At 40.6% G+C, this 20,248-nt stretch overlaps 1 protein-coding gene across 3 annotated transcripts in view; it reads left to right on the top strand.

The window, feature by feature from the left end:
• The first annotated feature begins 6,033 nt into the window (after nt 1-6,033).
• TRPM3 (transient receptor potential cation channel subfamily M member 3) overlaps nt 6,034-20,248 on the top strand; it is a 305,116-nt gene continuing 290,901 nt past the window's right edge. For 2 of the 3 annotated variants that reach the window (XM_048503482.1, XM_048503483.1), the window contains exon 1: nt 6,034-6,354. In XM_048503482.1, coding sequence (XP_048359439.1) covers nt 6,265-6,354 — 90 coding nt within the window. In that variant the 5' untranslated portion in view covers nt 6,034-6,264. The remainder of the gene's footprint in view (nt 6,355-20,248) is intronic. The other variant, XM_048503484.1, reaches the window with a different exon arrangement.

A 20,248-nucleotide genomic window follows, 5' to 3' on the forward strand; every position in this document is an offset into this window, starting at 1 on the left:
TACAGGTTGCCTTTTCTGGGGAAAGTTATGACTCTTTCCCAGTTCCTGACTCCATGCAACTTTCCACCTCTTCAATCCATCAGCTCTTACCAACTCTGCTCAACCATGGTCTTAAGTCCCTTCCCCTTGAGAGGGACCCAGCCTCTTATTTTAATCTCTGCCCTTTGGTCCAGTACCCCCACAAGTCCAAAAGCTCCCCATCCTTACTGATAGTTTTTCATTTTTTTATTTCATTTCAATTATATTTGTACCCCGCCCTATCCCCGAAGGGCTCAGAGCGGCTCACAACCCAGTAAAAATACATACTAGCAATACAGCAAAACACATGGAGGAGAAGTTGATTTATGGCTACCAATCTTGATCCTCTTTGATCTGAGATTGCAAATACCTTAGCAGACCAGGTGCTCGGGAGCAACAGCCGCAGAAGGCCATTGCTTTCACATCCTGCATGTGAGCTCCCAAAGGCACCTGGTGGGCCACTGCGAGTAGCAGAGAGCTGGACTAGATGGACTCTGGTCTGATCCAGCTGGCTTGTTCTTATGTTCTTATGTTCATAGTAACAATAATAAATACATATGGCTAAATAGCCTCATTTCAGATGGGGACTTAAATTACAAGCTATACAACTTTTAACACCCCAAACAGCAGTACTAACAACAAATACAACTAATCCATGCAATACTTAAAGCTTAAAATACATCAATACATACAATAAATCAATACATATAAAGGATCAATAATTTAACAGTATCAGAGTAGCAATACACAACTAATAGAATTTCATGGATACATCTCAACATTGTTAACGATGCACCAATATACACTAAACAGTATAAACTTCATGATAATACATAATCGTAAAGAATCAACAAATAGCGCCAAAAGGAAACGAGACTGTATGAACATTTCCAAACTAACTACCCTAAACTAGACTACCCTATAGCTGCTGCAAGGAATGACCTTACTGAATTACTTAGTGCCTACATAAGAAGGAGACTACAGTCCCTAACTAAGAACACTAATTCACTAACAATACCTATAGCCTGTACTCCTAATAGTAGCTACACTTAAGGAGAGACAACAAAATGGCAATGTAAAAGTTCAGCACAGGAGGGCCAGCCCCTCCTCCGATAACTCCGCCGCCAACCTTGTCATTTTATCCATTGTTAACCGTCTGTTAAGGGTCACCACTAGCGCAACGTCCCAGAAGCACCCCCCGGTATTCTCCACTCTGCAAAGGGGGCTGGCAAATGTTCTTTGAGCAGGAGGCTTTCAAAACGTTCTTTGGGCGAAAAACTCTCAAAAAGGTGTTCCAGGAGACCACCACCCCTGCTCACCACCATACTCCTCACTCCATCAAAGGGTGCTGCAATGTTACAGGGGAGTCCCTGCCACCGACTCCTCTCTCTATCCTAGCATCCTCTAAGACGGTGGGGGCCATGTGGTCTCCACCATCTGATCACATTTGGCTGGCTCCTGCCCTGAATCTCAGCCAAAGGCAGATGCTGTACGGGGGTCTCTGCCACCGTCCCCCCTTCCTAATCAATCCAGAGGTCTCTGCCACCAACCTCTCCAAGTTCATCCAATTACCCAGCTCGCCCAAGACAACAGACCATCACCTATTGGGGACCAGGGACCAGCAACTGCTGAAATGGGCCAGCTGCCGCCGCCACCGTCGCACTCCATGCTGCGTGGCAGACAAATAAAGTTGTCATTTTGTCTTAAATCGTTATTTTTCATCACTTTGCATTGTTTCATTAAGTAACCAACCAAGTTGTCAGATGAAGGTTCAGTGTAGTCTATCAAAAGCAATAAAAAGTTTCTAATGAAATTAATACCAGAGCTCCCGACCATTGCATCTGCTCCGGGCGCCATCTTGAGGCCATCCTTTGAAGCCATAGTAGCTGACATAGCCAACCAGCCATGCCCAACAGGATTGGTTCTGAGCTAGACCCATCCTTCAAGTCAGTCAGAGTTGTTGTTGTGCTTCTGTCCTTCATGCCTGCTTGATTTCCCCAGTGTGGGAAAGCAGGGGTCCCTGGACCACCCCTGCCACAGATATATTAATATGGTAAAGCATTCAAGGAAATTATATCTAACTAGCAGGTCGGTCCACGCGTTACTGTGGCAATTGTCCTTCTCATCACAGTCCGCAACCCACACAGATTTCCATGCAGGTCCAATGATCCACAGCATAGCCTTTTGGGGTGGTCAAATGGAATCCCTCTTTCCCTTTTCAATGCACATCGTTATATGGTGCTGTCTTTTTTTTTAGTATAAGGTAACCCTTTCCATTTTACAACGGAACTGTCCAGAGTGCGAATCCCGCTGTCCATGAGGCTGGTTGACATGCACAGTCCTGGCGTGGGTAAGGCAGAACCGGGGCAAGCAGGCTATCCCAGTCAGGCAGCAGAGGCAGTGTGGTGAGGCACTCAGATCGAGGCCAGCTCCCTGGGTTCTTAAAGGGCCACATGCAAAAGAAGCGGAGCCGGTAGTGTTGGTTCATCCCCACCCCGTGGATTTTCTTAGGAAAAAAAGGCAAACTCCGGCTCGCTTTTAGTAACAGAGCTGTGGCGAATATGGGTGAGGAAGTGGGTAAGTGGTGGTTGGATGTGAGGGAGGGCAGAGTGAGGTGTGTGAGGATGAGCTGGATGTGTATTGTGTGGTAGCAGTGGGTGAGGCACAGAAAGTGAAAGTTACCTGCATGTGTGTGGGGGGGGAACCCCACCTGACGTCTCACACGGCAAAGTATGTATGTGTTTCACTTCCACTTGTATTACCTAACAGTATTACCTATTTACTGTTTTAACTACTCATCTCTGGCCATCTGCGCGAACATTATAAGGGCATACCAACCTCTCAGGCCACAGACATGCTGCACGAACATTCTAAGGGTGACAGTTAAACACAGCCAGCTTCATGGCCTGGTGCACCAGTAAAAAGACGTTTTACCTGGCTCAGGTATAGACTTTTGGCGATTTGAAGGTCCGATTACCTGCCCGCAAAAGGGAGGGACATCATGTGAAAATTTGGGGGCAATCCGTCCAGCCGTTTCAACGTTAGGGAGTCACCAACAAACGGATGGTTAGCTTTTTATATATATATATATAGATTTCTCAATGAGAAATGTTTCATCCGTCCAGCAGCTTCTGAGGGAGACCATCAGGGACAAACACACGTTTAGATTTTTATTTATATAGATATGTAGTTTGAGGTGGTACAATGTTCACCCTTTGAATGTTTAAGTTGACTCTCAATCTAAAATGGCAAGGGGTAAAATCTTTCATATTCATTTGTATAAATGGAATGTCGAAGTCCTACAGCACAAGGGTGGACAGTTTAATCTACTTCTGCTCTAACTACACAAGCCTTCCTTGAAAGTAAAAAAAACCACATAGCCTATGTTGTGGTATTTTGCAACATGATTATTTTGTTTTGATTGAGCAGTCTCTTACAGCTGTAAACTATTGAATACTGCAGTGGAGTCTCAAAAATTACTAAGGAGAAACCACAATCTTGAATTACCTAATTTATTGGTATATACGGCTAAAAAGCTGCCAGAAGGTTCAGCAGCAATGCACAATCTTAGCTTTAAACTTTTTCTGCCTCCCCCCCCACCCCCTTTGGTTACTTGTGGTAAGTGTGTACCATCTATGCTTAAAACAAGAAAAGTCTCTAAAATCATCAGCCATTCCTTGTCAGGATATGAAAAGAAAGAAGTGATTATAGAAACAATCATAACAGATTGCTTTAATAAAATTAAAATAGTATGTCTGGCATATCCTAACTTCCACTGTGTTTCAAATCTGTGAAATGAAACTTCATAATTTCCCCCTTCTACATTTATCAATTTAGATAAAATAACTGGCATATTGGATGTATGTGGGTAGTTTTTGTTTCTTTGTCAGCTGAATTTTGCTTTCCCTGAAGGTAACTAAGTCTGTAATGCCAAATAGCAGTTGATTTATGAGTGCTATTGCCACAGATTGTCCACCATCCCTAGAGGAAAAATTGTAGTTCTAACTGAAAATACAGTGGTTTAATAATTTCTAAAATGTGAAAAAAGAAGTTAAAAAAAGGAATCACTAGTTTTGTTCCAAAGTGTGGTGCAAGGGATGGTGCTTAACCTTTTTCAATGCAAGCAGTGTTTTTGATTAGGAAAACTGTCTGGTTGAGAGAGTTTACTTGGGGAGTGTTATGGCCCAGACTAAAGACACTATGTGATGGACTTCCATGTTACATAAAACCTGGAACATACATTTTTTTCATAGGGACATTCTTTGTGATAGTTTCCACTTTATGGGATGCCATCCCATTAGAGGTTCAACGGGCGGTGATGTTCTACATCTTTCGACACCTGGTTAAGACCTTTGTTTTCACCCAGGCATTTAACTGATTTATGCCATCTAGCCACAGATCACTAGCTTTTTGGAATTTGTCCTCCACCTGCATCTGGGGGGTTAGGGAGGGTGTGGGTATTGATTGTGATTGTTTTTAGGTTTGTTTTTAGGATATATTTTATATGTTTATGATTATGTTTTAAGTAATGTTCTGGATGCATTTTTATGTTGTATAACCTGCCTTGGGATGTATTTGATGGATGGGATAGAAATCTACTAAATACATACATACATACATACATACATACACACACACACACACACACACACACACACACACACACACACACACACATACATACATACATGTGCATTCATTTAACTCCTTTTGCTTTCTCCACCAGTCCTGACATAGGGCAAGGAATTTGCTGGTGGCTTAGCTTCATCCCCCTTCCTTATATACATAGTGCAACAGAAACAATTTTGAAAGCTGTTGTACATCTCTATTTATCAAATCAATCATTATCTTTTCAGGATCACTGGCCAGTTTGGTTTTTTACACTGAAAATGTCCCTGAGGAAATGCAGGTTCACTTTGTACAATGGTAGATAGTGTACTGTGCTTGTCTGATTAGAAATATCAGTGACATACAACCCAATTTCACATTGGCAAAATGTTTAAAAAGTCTGATACATAACATTAAAAATCAGTGTTCCCCTTCTTCATGTGGGATTGTTCCCATAGCCCATTTGAAAAGTGGTACAGGTGAACAAGACCTTGCTTATAGTGATGCTGCAGTATTTTATTATTCCTTTGCCTTTTCTTTATTTTTTGTAATAAATCCTTTGAAGGTGAAGTACTTCTACCTTTTTCACTGAAGTGAGCATCACTATGTTTCACTCCTAAAGTTGAGAACACAGACATACACAGAGAGAAAGGGAGAGCATGAAGGGAATGTCTGCTATTCCTCTGCAGCAGGGCTTCCCCAAATTAATTGCATGAGCATAGGATATATTTCTACTGGTACAGGAGTGCAGTTATTGCAACTCCCAGTTGGTGTGCTTAACACAAAATCCAGGTCTTTTAACCCCAAAAAATCATCTAGAGATGCCTTTTAAAGTATAGCCCTGCCTGCCTTAAACAGCCCATTGATGTGTAAGGCTTCACGTGGTTTCCTTAGAAATGTTACATCTAAATGCATCTTCAGTTTTATTTTGTCATCAAAATGGCATTGTGCCAGGAAACAGCCCTACTAATTTTCTGATAGTAAAGTGCCTACATTATTGTAGAAAATTAAATCAGTTATAATTTAAAATCTTCAGACAGAATGAGTGAAAGGATAAGCAGATGATATTTTTAACGTTTCAGACACATCTCTCTTACTGTGAATGTTAGCCCCTCCTCCCTCTTTGAAAGCTTTATCTCTTTTCTTATCCAGCTCTGCTAGAGGAATTGGGGACTACCCTTTTCCTCTGCTTGATTTATACATTCTATTGCCATTTCTCTGTGATAAAAAGAGCAAAACAAATGGCTTGTGCTCTGAAGGAAAAGAGAGAATGAGAATCAGCACACAGCTCTTACTGCAGGCTTTTTTTTACAAAAAATACAGGCTGTCCCTTTTGCTTGTAACACGGTGCAGCCCTCCCCTGAGCAGAAGCAAGCAGTTTGATCGCTCTCGTTCAACCACATTTGGTATGCATGAGCACTACTGCTCCAAGTCGGGAGGGTGTTTTCTTAAGGAGGCTCAGTAGCGAAGGCAATTTCACTTTGGTAGCCTTTCAGTCAAGTTATAGGAAGCATCAGTCCACAGAATTGCAGGTGGGGACACCTAATGGATGTGGGATGTCAACAATGTGGAGGAGCGCTTGTTTTGTAGGCATTTGTCCAGTCTGCATTTCATTATTCCACTGGAATTTTTGAGGTCATGAGTCAAAGTGATGCTCCCCGGCCACTAAATTGGACTATTCGGAAGCTTTGCCATGCTGCCTTTCTGCCATCTGTCAGACTTCTTAAGGTACTGTAACACATTCCCTTTGACTTGTGTGTGTGTGTGTGTGTGTTCCTCCATTTCTGATGTTGTGTAACTGAAGTACATATCAACAATGACTTTTGATGCCAGTTTAATATGTGTATCTTTTCCCTTGTCATCCTAGAAAGTACATTATCTACATACAGGTAGCCAAAGTGGGTGTTTTTAAAGCAATAAACAGTGTATTTAGCTCTGATGCTATGGTCTGGATTCCTTTAATGCTAGAGTGGAGTAAAAGATGTTTGATTCAGCCTTTGCTCTGCAAGCAAGAGAAATTGGTTCTAGGTTATACAGATGAATTGTGAAAAGTCTCAGCAGCTGTCCATTTCTGTTACTTATTATGTCTCCAGAGCCACCTATGGGCACTGTTCAGTAAAATGTTCTTCCATGGCAATTGCTACTAATTTCATCAGGCAGTTTATATAAAGGGATGGTTTAAAATCTGTTCATGATTACTTGAGGTCAGCCTCTGAGTAGGTAGGGGATAATATGGAGAAGAAACTTTGTGATTATTCCTTCCTTCCAGTTCAGAAACAAATATGCTTTGGTTTTCAGAAACATTCTTAAAAACAGACACTCTCTATTGGCATAGGTCCATTATTTTCAGTGGGTCTTCCTTCAGGAGAATATGATGAATGCTGGATCTCTGTTTTGTTCTAAGAAAACTCAAGTGTGTAGGCTGCAGATACAAAAGATGTATTTTTAATGCAGTTCATTTTTAAGAAGCATACATATTTTCCATTGATCAGTAGTTTCCTTTATTCTATAACTCTTCAAAAGTTTGTTTAATTAAATTTATAAATTAATTATATACATTTTAACTTGGAAGCAAGTCCTTCTGATGCTTGCTTCCAAGTAAACATTACTAGGATTGCAGTGTGTGGGGGGAGGGGGGGACTACGCTTGAACGACACTTCAACAGTTCTTTTTCTTATTTTTTTAAAAAGAAAAGCAGTCTTGATAGCTGCAGTTGAGCACAAGAAGAACAGAATTCTCTCAGTCTTCACAAGCTGCTTTTCCAGCAATAAGCAAATGGCAGGAAAAATGAAGACTAAACAAACCCCAGCCAATGCCCTTTGCTCTTTTTGTTCTCAGTTTGAACTTCTAAGACTGCTTTTCAGTTTTTAAAGATGTGGAGGGAAAGAGCTGTAACTGCACATCATGTATAGTTAATTCTGTTGTAAACACCATAAATAGAGTTTCTCCTCATATTACTTACTGAGAGTTATACTACTTATGAATGCACAGTATTTGTTGTGTCTACAAATACATTTGATGAACATGTTGTAGAAGCCACATCCCACTGTGACTGCCACATGCACACATGGTAGAAAAGATATATGTAGCCCACCACCTCAGACTTCACTATTTAGTGCATGTATACACATTTTACATTCTTGCTCCACAGTGTGATATTTACTTCCATCAAGCTGTTGTGTCTGTTTGGAGCTTTAGTCTTATTAATGGCTATTTGTGTTGCCTATATTTATATGTTAAGCTTGGTGCAACCACTTCATGTTATGTAGTTACTTCAAACAAAAATAAGGAAGAATGCTGTAGACTGGAATATGCAAAAATATGTACCAGCTGAGTTATTAATTCATCTTTGAGCTCCTTAACTGACTACTGTAGTAAATTGCTTGAATGCACTACTGTAGTTATGCCATAGCAAATTTTAACTGGACACAAGAAGCTGCAACACAAGTATATAAGTGTCATGAGGGCAGTATACATGAAAATGAAAATGCAAGGTTAAAATGTATAACTGATAAAGAATACTTGTGTAATTTAAAGTATGAAAGCTTTTACAGAACCTAAAAAGACGGAGAGATTATAAGTTCACTGCTTAAGCTTTAACATATTCCAACTGGGAGCAGAGCACAACATTTGAAGTTTATAAGCATCATTTCTTTTAATTTAAAACAAACACTTTAGTCCATTTTTAATTAATGACAGAAGAATGGATAATGATACTATGGAATACCTTGCAAGCAACTTTTTTGTGATACAGAAATAATAAGTTAGGCTAGATCCTCAAGGAGAGAATGTCTATGGATAGATGGGATACTAGCAAAAGTCTGAATCAGGGTTATGCAAGGTTTCTTCATTCCTCTGCATAGCTAAGAGCATATACCACCCCACAGAGAACAGAAAGGAGGTAGAGCCAACCAAGCAGGAAGATGCACGTAGTATACTCATGAAAAAGATTCCATAAGTATATGTTAACATTTAGTTCAAGGAATTGTTATGCCTCTTGTATATTCTCATACTAATTTGAGAATTTGTAATTTTATAAGAGCTATGTCTGTTCATGCTCTTTATCATTTTGTTCTGGAGCTTATACCACAAACCCAACAATCATTTTATTGTGGCAAAGCTGCAGGGGAGTGAAGTAAGAATTTAGTTACTATTTCCCTACCATACTGTATTGCTCAGATTTTGGATTTAGTCATTACTGTATTGCAGTAGCTACTGGTTTTACAAATTCAATGCAGTACAAGACAAGGGACTTTTCTGGAGTTCACAGGGAACAGGGGGATAGTGTACCATCTGTTGTGTCCCATTTGGGAAAGTAGGTCTTTGAATCCTAATGATAGCATCATTTGTGTCCGCTAACAGTTTGAAGATGAGATATGTGGAGCTGTCCAGCTCAGCCTTGCTTGCTTCATACAGAATGCCACGATAGCTGATGCAGAGCAAGCTTCTGCTTACATAAAAGGATATGATCAAGATTGCCACGTGATTATCTTTGAGCAAGTAATACAACTCACTGTTGTAGTACATGGGAAGCAAATGTGAAGGAATAAAATAAATGACAATAAGCAAGGGCTGTAACCTATAGTATTCTGTGACTACTTCTGTGTGCTCAGCTAGGCTTGTTATTGGTTTTCTGTCAGCAGCAATCAGCCACATTTTTTGGCAAAGAGCCTTTGAAACTTGGGGGAGTTTTGGTCGCTATTTGTAATACAATATTGGAGGTTGGGCATCAGTTCAAAGGGGATAAAATGTCAAAAGTCTTTTTCCTAAAGGAGTTTCCCTCTGACTGATGGCAAAATTCTGCACTCTGCAGGTTCTATTGAATAATAGTATGCCATCCTAATGTACTTTATTTTTTTTCCACTTATTATAGCCTATTTTCAAAACTGTAATGTTAATTAATTTAAAATTCAGTAAATGTTTTCTAAAATTGAATTATTTCTAGGAGTACTTTACTGACAGATGCTAATGTTCACCCTCACTATAAAACCTGCCTGTTTGTATATGTTTTGCGTATTGAACTAATGGCCATAAAACACATGTGAAATAGCATCTTTCACCTTAAATATTTCTATATTCTTCAGTAAACAATTATTGCATTTATTATGGTATCACAGCACACTAGTTCTAAAACAATTGAAACTCTGAGAGTACTGAGAAAGTAATCCCTAGGTCAATTACAGTGGAACAGAACTACAGCCTTCTAAATACATGAGATCAGAAAGGTATAACTGTTTAAGACTGTACTGATAATTCTCATATTCAGCTGCTCTCCTTGCATGAATTGAGAGTAGATAACATACAGGACACAGTTGACTGATTTTTATTTATTTATTTAGCTAAGCAAGGATCATTCACAGTTGCTGACAAGCTGGACATTCTCCAACTCATTTTCATATGCTTTCATGCCAGGCAAATTTGTCTATTCCAACTTACTTAATACCCTAAGTGTTCAAAAAGGGCTGTATAATCCTGTTTCTTCTAGCTTTTCATTTAATAGGAAAATAAACTATTAAGGAACTTTGTACATTTTAAATGCCATTCTAAGAAGTTACCACTTCTTAGCTCGGTGATATAGGATGGCACAGTTAGTATATTCTTAGAACAACAAAAGTCAGAGATCTGAGCTCATTAATTGGTCAGTATCTCAAAATCTTGTGTTTAGAATATCATGCTGGGAGGACCCAATGTGCCCAAGAGCCATGTTAGGCATGTAGGATCAGATCCTTTGCTTGGAAAGCATTATGGTATCTTTAGGCCAAGCATCAGTACAAGGAGAGTGTCTGTCTGCCTTGTTAATCTATAGAGCAAAGTCACTGAAAAACCTTCACTTCGGAAACTTTCTAGAATAACCTACCTCTGTTGCATATCTGGAAGAGATGAGGAAGTCTTCCCTGAAAACATTTTATGCATGCCCTAGAGAGGGCATAAAGGTCTCAGAGAAAAGAGAAGCCATAGGCTTAAGAGTTGGAGAATAAGCACAAGACACCATTTTTTAAAAAAACGAATCATTTAAAAATATGTGAAAACATAAATGTTGTAGATCATACTACAATAACCATTTCTGAAGAATGCCTGTGCCATTCTCTTTTTCTGTAGCATAAGAAGATTCCCAAGCTACTTATCTTTTTCTTTTTCCTGATGTTGATATGGATTGAACCTTTAAATACAAAAGGAAGTATTTTTCATTTACATGGTGCACAGTTAAATTGTGAAACTTGCTGCCACACCAATTTGGAAGGCTTAAAAAGAGGAGTGGACAAATTCATGGAGTACAAGGTTATTATGATGGTAGTCATGATGGCTGTTAGTCATGATGGCTATCTACTCCCTCCAGTAACAGAGATACTATGCCTCTTTAAACCAGTGGCTGCGGAGCACATGCAGATTTATGGTGTTGCAATCTTTCTGTTTGTGGACATCCTAGAGGCTGCTGGTTGGCCATTGCGTGAACAGAATGCCAGACTAGATGAGGCTGATCTGATGCAGCTTGGCTCTTGTTTTTTCTTTTTTCCCCCAATTCAATCCTCTATTAACATAGTATGTTTTTCAATGTTTTGCAATGTAAATGTTGTAACATATATTACATGGTGATACTGCTATACAACATTACTAATAAGAAACATGTCAATAAAAACTAAAATTAAACTCCTCTTCCAGTTTCCCTCACCAACTTTCTTATATCTTCCATATAATTATCTATTTATAACATTATAACATTATATTTATATTTATAACTGTTTATATTACACAGCCGACTACAATTTTATTCTTATAATCTCGTACAGTATAATCTACCCATTTTTTAACTCTAATTTGAATTCCACATCAGACTTGCATGAAATATAACCTGTCTGTTTAGGCAGTCTTAGGCAGATTCCAGACAGGCCAGAAACAGCGGTAAGAGAATGATAAAAATACTGTGGGGTGGGGGGAGGGGACCTTCGCACAGCTACCACTGCTGCAGCAAAGCTGCAACATCCTGTTTTCCTCAAACTGGCGTATTTGTGACTCCCTAAAAGAGCGAGGCTTTTAAAAAATGCAGTTCTTCAACTGGTGCCGAGCGAATGGCCAGGCAGGAGGCGCTCTGCTCCGTCCATGCTTGCATTTTCTAAAAAATTCCTGTTCACGTCTGCATAGCCACGCAGGAGCACAGGGTTGTATCCAGGTCTTGCAGTATCTCAGTGTGGCTGTGGGGGTTCATGTGTGCATTCCTGCATAGCTACGCAGAAATGTCCTTCAACATGATATTTTTGATGGTTTTTGAGTTCTTTTGATTAGTCAGTCAGTGAGTGGTATTTCACATTTATATATATAGCTTTGTTTCACAGGACATTTTAAAGAAGGGCACTTTGAAGCTCTAACTCCATTTGTTGCATTGACAAGTTCTGCTAATGCCAACCAAACAACAAGCACGATTGATCCAATGGTGCGCCAACTGAATTCTAACACCACTCTCCTCAATGCATGCGAACCTGTTCCTTCTAATGAAACTGCTAAAGGGAGAAGAGGAATTAAACACAGAAAGTGATTTACACATTGCATTAGAAAAAAACAACTACTGGAAGCTGCTGCAAAATATGCGAAAACCAACCCGTCAGTCCACAGGCAGGCTGTGAGGAAATATGCTGCATGTCACCCCAAAGTTCACAAACAGGCTGTAAAGAAACATGCTGAATGTCACCCCGAAATTCATAGAGAGGTTGTGATGAAGTATGCGTAGTGAAGCACGAGTATCCTGCTAGTCCTCACTATATTATCTGACTATATTATGGAAGAAATGTATATAGTAAATATCTAAAACTTAAATTAGAGGATTGGGTTGTAAATAACAACTTGATTCATCCTCTCTAAATTGACTTTTAAAAGGGGCACTCCATTGAGCATTGCCAGATCTTGTTCAGTTTGGCCACATCATCCATGAAGGATCCTATGAAGGCACTCTTTGTAGCCTTTGTGGATTTGGCTTCAGCATTTGATTCACTGGATAGCGATAGGCTTTGGCAGAAACTTTTAAATCTTTGAACCACGGTTGGTCTATCTTATAAAACAACTTCATGCAAACACTAATGTAAAAATCAAGTTTGGAACTGCAGGCTCACTGGCAAACTGAAGAGGTACGAAGCAGGGGTGTGTATTGGCCCTCTTACTGTTCAATCTTTAAATACACAACATAGACTGCAATCCAGATGGGAGGGTGTGTGGAGATGGGCGGAGATGGCACAGTGGAGGCAGCAAGTATATCAGGCAGTGCAGAAGGGAGGGAAAAGGAAAAAAAATCCTCCTGCTGCCCAAATCTGACATAGGCCAAACAGGCTTACACTGCACTTTTGTGTGGCATGTCTGGGGTCCTGTGTTCCTGGACTGGAATGCCAGTGGAAGCTGACTAACATCAGCTCCACCCCTAGGAACGCACTGGCATGAACCAGACTCCTGGGTTTAACAGCCACAAAGCTGAAGGGTGGCCAGACGCCATCACCTCTGGTCCCTCTGCTGGCAGAGTGCCCCTTGTGCCGGCAGAGGGGTAAACATGTCAGCATGTGAACATTCATAGGCCTGGATAGACTGATAGTGAGTAATCTTGAGGGTCCTGAGTTCATGGCACCAACCATTAGTCAAACTAAGATGTCATTTCTGCTTTAGGCGAATGGCATGGTGCTTATTTCATTGACCAAAATTGGTCTGAAAAAATTCTTAAGTGGTTGTGGTGGGTTTTCCGGGCTGTGTGGCCGTGGTCTGGTGGATCTTGTTCCTAACGTTTTGTCTGCATCTGTGGCTGGTATCTTCAGAGGTGTATCACAGAGGGAAGTCTGTTACAATTTTTCTTCACCTATTTTCAGTTTGCCCATTCTCTTTATCCCTTCCCCACACACTTCTAGTCATTGTTTACAGTTGACTGTACATCGTTTTTTCTTTATGCCCTATATAGAAGATAAATTGTAGAGACTAAAGAATTAAGAAGTATGCTCTAAAATGAAATTAAGTTCAACATAACAGACTAAAATGCTACTGACTAATGGAGGAAATGGGGCTTCACAAATGAAAATATCTGAAGATTCTAAGACAGGGATCCTATAATAGTGTAAGGACAATAACCCTGGGGAAATGGCTTAATAATTTAATTTTAAAGAGATTGTCTTCCTGAACCATTTGGTATTGTGATCACTGTATCTGATTGTGCTAAACCATTAAGCAGAAAAAGTTCAGACGTTATATAACTGTATATTATTTATGGGGGGAAAGTTCTGCTTTTATCTTTGCAAAATAATCATGTTTCTTTAACAATATGATTCTGATATGTTGCTCTAGAAGAATGTATCAAGAATACTGAATGTTTCAAGAATAACATGTTTCAAGAATAACATATATTATAAGTGATGTTACACTGAGGAGGTATTTCAGTAGCTGTTCCCGTTAGTATACTAGCATAAAGCAGGAGTGATATCTAGGAAAACCCAGATTCAAATCCTCACTAACGTCACAAAACTTACTAGATGACAATCAGTCATTCTTCTTTTGAGCCAACTTTAAGGGAGAACTCTTGAGGGCAGGGCAAGTTAAAGGTATTAAGCAAAGTCCAGAGGAGAAGTCTGTTGCATCCAAAATAATGAAGCATCTTTTTGCATCTTAAACAAGTATGTTAAGGCATACATTTTTATGAACTATGCATGAGGATGTTGGAAGTTGTACAAGTATGTGTTCGTGTGTGCCTGCGTGTGCATAAAAGAGCTGTGGTGGTGAAATTACTAAGGCCAAAAAAGACCAGGCATTCATGAGAACAGTAACTTTCATTACTATCTAGAGCACATTTCAAAACAAGAAGTTTTGAACCTGACACATTATATATGAACTACTTCATGTATGAATTGGCAAAACAAGTTGAATAGTGTCTGTAATAGTTCAGCGTCTATTCTAGTTTAGAATGTAATTACTGTGCATGAGTCTGTCCTATGTAATGTATGTAAATTGGTATGCTTATATTGGTGGTGAGCCAGAGCCTGTCAAAAGCATGGTAAAGCATATTAATAACTATAATTTTTCCTTGATGCATCTTAATTGTTAGTATATTTTTTGATAAACAAAGTAAATAATACAGAACTGACATAAGAAGTACTTTCTCTCCTAAAAGAGACTGAATAAGCAATGTCCCGAAGGAACAGTGTATAGTGAGTTAGTCACTTTCAAGAGTAAGTGTAAACTCAGCAGCTTCATATAGTGGCATAAGTTATTGATGGTTCAATTGTGAATGTTGCTCCAAGTCAATGTAATCCAATAAGTATCATTGCTCTGTTCATTTCAAAGTGTCCTTTGTGAAGATCTTCCATGAGTCCTGTTGAAATAACTGTTCATAGCTTCAAGGTATTCAAACTTCAGATACTTTTCACAGCAATAATATGTTTCACTGTGTAATTAACACCTTCATCCACCAACTTGTCAGGTTCTGTGACTGGAGTCAATAAGGGACTCTGGATTTTTTATTAGAAGTCTTTATTGAAAACAACAGCAAAAGCCAGTTCTGAACACACTTGCACTTACTGCTGTCTATATCCACATGCAGTAACCAACCCCCCTCCCTTCTCATGGAATGGATGTAATGGATATAATGAGAAAGGCATAGCAGAAAGAGAGAGCTGTTGGGGAGGCAACCATCCCCAAGGCCAGAGAAGTGAAACACCAGCCACCCGCTGCCTCCCCTTCAGAGTTGGCAGCAGGGTCATTCCTACTTATAAACAGGCCAGCATCAAAGGAAATGAAAAGAAGAGAAAGATCCAGTGGTGGGATTCTAATAATTTAACAACTGGTTCAGCCCCCCACCCCCACTGCATCCCCCCGCCACACGCCCTTCCACCCACTTACCTGCTGTGGAGGGTGGAGGGGGTAATGGGGGTGGGGGTGGAGGGGGTAATGGGGCCTTGCTGCTGCTGCTCTGAAAGCCCCCTCATTCCCCTGGGAGAGGAGGTGATGGGGTTTTTAGGACCTCAGATCAGCCTGGCGGCAAGGCGCCCACTGCTCCAGGGTTCTGAAAACTCCCTCGCTCCCCCTCCCCTGGGAGAGGAGGCAATGGGCCTTTTTGCGCCTTGGATCAGCCGGGCGGCAAGGCGCCCACTGCTCTGGAGTTCTGAAAGCCCCCTTGCTCCACCTCCCCTGGGAGAGGAGGCGATGGGGCTTTTAGTGCCTTGGATCAGCCGGACGGCAAGGTGCCCACTGCTCCGGGGTTCTGAAAAAACCCCTTGCTCCCCCTCCCCTGGGAGAGGAGGCGATGGGGCTTTTAGCACCTTGGATCAGCCGGATGGCAAGGCGCCCACTGCTCTGGGGTTCTGAAAACCCCCCTTGCTCTCCCTCCCCTGGGAGAGGAGGCAATGGGCTTTTAGTGCCTTGGATCAGCCGGGCGGCAAGGTGCCCATTGCTCCAGGATTCTGAAAGCCCCCTCACTCCCCCTCCCCTGGGAGATGAGGTGATAGGGCTTTTAGCGCTGGCTGCACCAGTGCTCTGAAAGCTACTTTTAACAACTGGTTCATGAAACTCAACAAAAAATTAGGTACAGGTTCTACCGAACCAGTGTGAACTGGCTGAATCCCACCACTGGAAAGCTCTATTAACATAGGAGAGGGATGTCCCCTCTCCAGCATAGGTGTGAATGCCCCCCTGAGGGCATCCCTTCGATGGAAGGAGAAAACACATCCTGACACAACTTGCTAACAGAAAACAATTGTCATAACAATTTACTATCCTGAACTGGGCTTGAGGCCCCGCAAGTGTTAGCTTGTACCACTCTCTAAGCAAATCAAGGTGCAAGATCCCCAAGCCATTTATGGCCCAACTCAAGATATCCAAAATAGACATTTCTCTTGCTCCTTTCTGCCAGGTGGACAGATGATAATCTATGTCTTAACTGTTTCCATAAAGAAAAACTAATCTCCTCTTCACCTGATGTCTGAGGAGCTTATTGCACCATTTCCAGGAAATAATGTTTTCTGTGAAGTCAAGCTGAGTGTATCGTGCATTCATGTATCACACTACCCAACTCTGATATAACCCCTGATATAACAGTAATTACACTGCCTATCAACCCACTACTGAGCCCAATTCAAGGAGTTGGTTTTGGCCTTAAAAGCCCAAAATGACTTGGGACCAGGGTGTCTGAAACACTGTCTTCTCCCACAAGTTCTTGTCTAGAAACTAAGATCATAAATAAAGGTCTTCTTGACCATCCCATAGATCAAAGAATCTCATTTGGTGGATGCATAAGAGAGGACCTTATCAATCGCCTGCTACCAATTTAGAAGTTGTAAAAACTATTGTCAGGAACACATTTGTTTTAAGAAGCTGCATGGACAGTATTCATCTTTTCTTAAAGTACACTTAACTGTGTCTTCATACCCAAGATACAAATCTCAGCTGTATGCATCAGTGTCAAAATCTTTCATGTTGAAATGTGCCTTTAAGCTTTTAAAATTTAGTTGCATTTGTTTTCTTTTCCACAACACATTCCTTTGATAAATCAATAAATCTGAGATACAAAAAAGAAATTATTTAAATATTGATAACTTTTCTAATCAACATTTAAATAATTTCTTATTTATATCTCAATTTTATTGATTCATCAGAGGAGTGTATTGCAGAGAAGACCAGTTCACATTAGAGTTCCAATTCTGTTTTATCCTTTCTGAAAGAAGTGCCAAGTGAGAAATTCAGACTACAGGACTATGAAGTGAAACAGTAATTTTCTTCCACCTGAATAACTAAGCAGGCAGAAAAGAAGCCCTCGGGACTGAATAGAAATCTATGTCAAACCCTGTAATAAAGCATAAAATAAAGTTTCTTTATAGAAAATATTCCCTTCCTTTAGAATAAAATGGTGCTATGAAACAGTTTGACATAAAGGGCCTTTAGCACTGCCTATTTCACCTGTAGTGAAGGATATAGCTTAGAGAAGCATACCAATTGTTGAAGTATCAAATACGATATGCATTTCAGTTGTGTTAATTCAGAAGAGTATTTTCTGTCTAAAATATGTCTAAAATATAAAATGTTGAATAAAATTCATAATTTCTTTATGTCTTTGGCCTTATAACTTCAACATTAAAAAACTAATTAATAGTGTATTCAATTTAAGAATATCCTTGCCGACTAAAAGACAAGTAGTTTTTCATATTTTACAGAGGCTAAATTAGGAATCATCACATGCTAATTATGTCACATTCCCCACTTGGAGCAATGCATATAATATCCTAATAATAATGTTGTGATTGAATTCAAATTCTTCCTTATAATGAGTGAATATGTATGCCAAAAATTGAAGACAACATTGAACAGTCATATATATTTCTTTCAAAATGACTGTTTTATCTGTTTCATCTTTTAATTGTATCAAGAGAGATGTATACTACCACCAAACTGCTTAATGTGTTATAATTAACTTTTCAGTCATGTATATATCTTTGGGACTTTCAAATGCACCAGCTACTTAATATAAGTTTAGCTAGAAGTATAACTTTACTATTGCTTATGTACACAACTAAGAACAAATCTTCCTTTGTGCTCTATGTATTTTTGTTCACCTAGGGAAGTTTGTCCCTATGAAAGAATATCCTAATTTGCCTTATTTAAGAATTGCCTCATCTAAACTATTAAGTTATTTTAAACATTATTTAAGCAACTGTGCAAAAAGCAAAGTGCATCTTATAAATAGTCACATTTATGTTCAAACATCAGAGTTGTAGTGTTGAAAGTAGAATATTCCTTTCTTTTAATTGTGCTTTCTTGTGAAAGTAAATCACCAGCAAATTCTTTCTGTCTGGAAATTTAGACAAAACCTCGAGAGCTTCGCCACTAGGTTGTACTCAGCAGTGTCTGAGGTACCTCAGGCTTAACAGGCACACATGAAGTGCATCCCTGACAGATTGGTTAGGCACTAAGTTTCCCTAAGAACAACCAATGTGAGCTGGCAGAATGTTGGTGAGAGGAACAGTTGAAAACTGGCTTCCATTTTGGGTTGGTAGAGTTATTAGTTCAGTGGAGCGTGGGTCTGGATGAGTGAAGCTTAATTCTGACTGGAAAAGGGCAGTTTAACTCTGATAGGGAAAAATCAACTTGTAACCGGGGATCGGGCGGTATAAAAGCCGAATAAATAAATAAATAAACAAACAACAAAACCCAAATGCCTGGATAGGGAAATAGTTCAAAAGTTCATCCGAAAAGATACTTTATAACTCGTTTCTTTAATGCTGTGGGCTGGATGTGCATGGTCTCAGGGAAAGAAGCTCACATGCATACAAGTTAAGATCTTGGTCTATATAATACAAGTGGGAATCCTGCCAGGACTTGCAGGAGGCGTCTCACTTCACTCTTCCCTGCTATTTCCTCTTTCCCTATCCTAAAAGCCCCAATAGCCTTTTCCATTTTCCTGCTTTGACTGGCTGTTTACAGCTTTAGTCACTGAATTTAAATACCCAAAGATGTAGTTGACTTTGCTATTAGAATGTAAAATATATTGCCACCCGAGAGCGGGACTGGCACTGCTCTGGGTCCCCAACCAAAATAACGACACAACATTCTTGTCTGTGGGTTAAAATTTTGGCCATAGCCAAACCATTTTATTGACAAAGGATGAAAAGAAGCAAGAGGTGCAGTATGGGATCTGATCTGAACACTGGGCAGCCCGAGTGCTGTCCTCCAGTCAGAACTTCCTCCAAGCCACCTGTTGGAGGAATCCGTTAACCTTGCGCAGCAACCGTGGAACCCAGCTGGGCGAAGTGCCCCTTTCTGGAGATCCGTTTTGATCAGCGCAGCAATAGTGAAATTCAGGTGGGTGCCAAGCCCCTGTCTGAAGATCCATTTTACCACTAAGGGGCGCAAGTCTCAGTAGGCTCCAGCTGGACATCCTGACCCACAGCTTGCTCCATCCCAAACCTCTTTAGGAAGTTCGGCCAAAGAGGGTTAATTTCACAGCTTCCCTCACCATCAGATCAGTTACCATGCGCCAACCACCACAGAGCAGGGACATGCTCTGCTCCCGCCAAACGCTTCTCACATCTTAAGCCAATAACACAACACCAACCCTCAGCTGTGCAGCCGAAGGTCCAACTCACAGCCAGATAAGAGCCCTTAGACCCACTGCAGTCCTGGGTCCTGCATGAATGCCATAATGCCCAATGCAACTCCCACCATGGCCACGGACAAAGCCAGAAAACTGCCCTGCAGGCCTGGTGAAGGCCACAAGTCAATAATGCCAGGTATACCCTTGAGCTGCTATGACTTGGCTCACAGCTCGTGGCATGAGCTGACTTACAGAGACCAAAGTTGCTAGCCAGCTTGAAGCAATTTTTCGCCAGCCTAAAGTGCCCACGTGTCCCAAAAGGCTCAACTGACTCTGGCCGAGCAGCTGTGGAAGCAGCTTACAGTGTACAAAGTTGAAGCGACTCGAAGTGGTAAAGTGACAGCAAGTCCTTTCTAGACTTGATCACAAAGGTGTCTGGCAGTCCATGTCTGAGCTTCCTCCTGCAGACCCTGAAGGTCAGGCCACGTGGCTGAGGTTGAAAGAGGGGTCCTGAAGCCTTTTCACTCACCAAACTTAAACTCGGCACCACTCAGCTGCAAGGGAGGGGCCAAAGGCTGGGTC

This window comes from Sphaerodactylus townsendi, linkage group LG07 (genome assembly GCF_021028975.2).
Source record: "Sphaerodactylus townsendi isolate TG3544 linkage group LG07, MPM_Stown_v2.3, whole genome shotgun sequence".
NCBI lineage: Eukaryota > Metazoa > Chordata > Lepidosauria > Squamata > Sphaerodactylidae > Sphaerodactylus > Sphaerodactylus townsendi.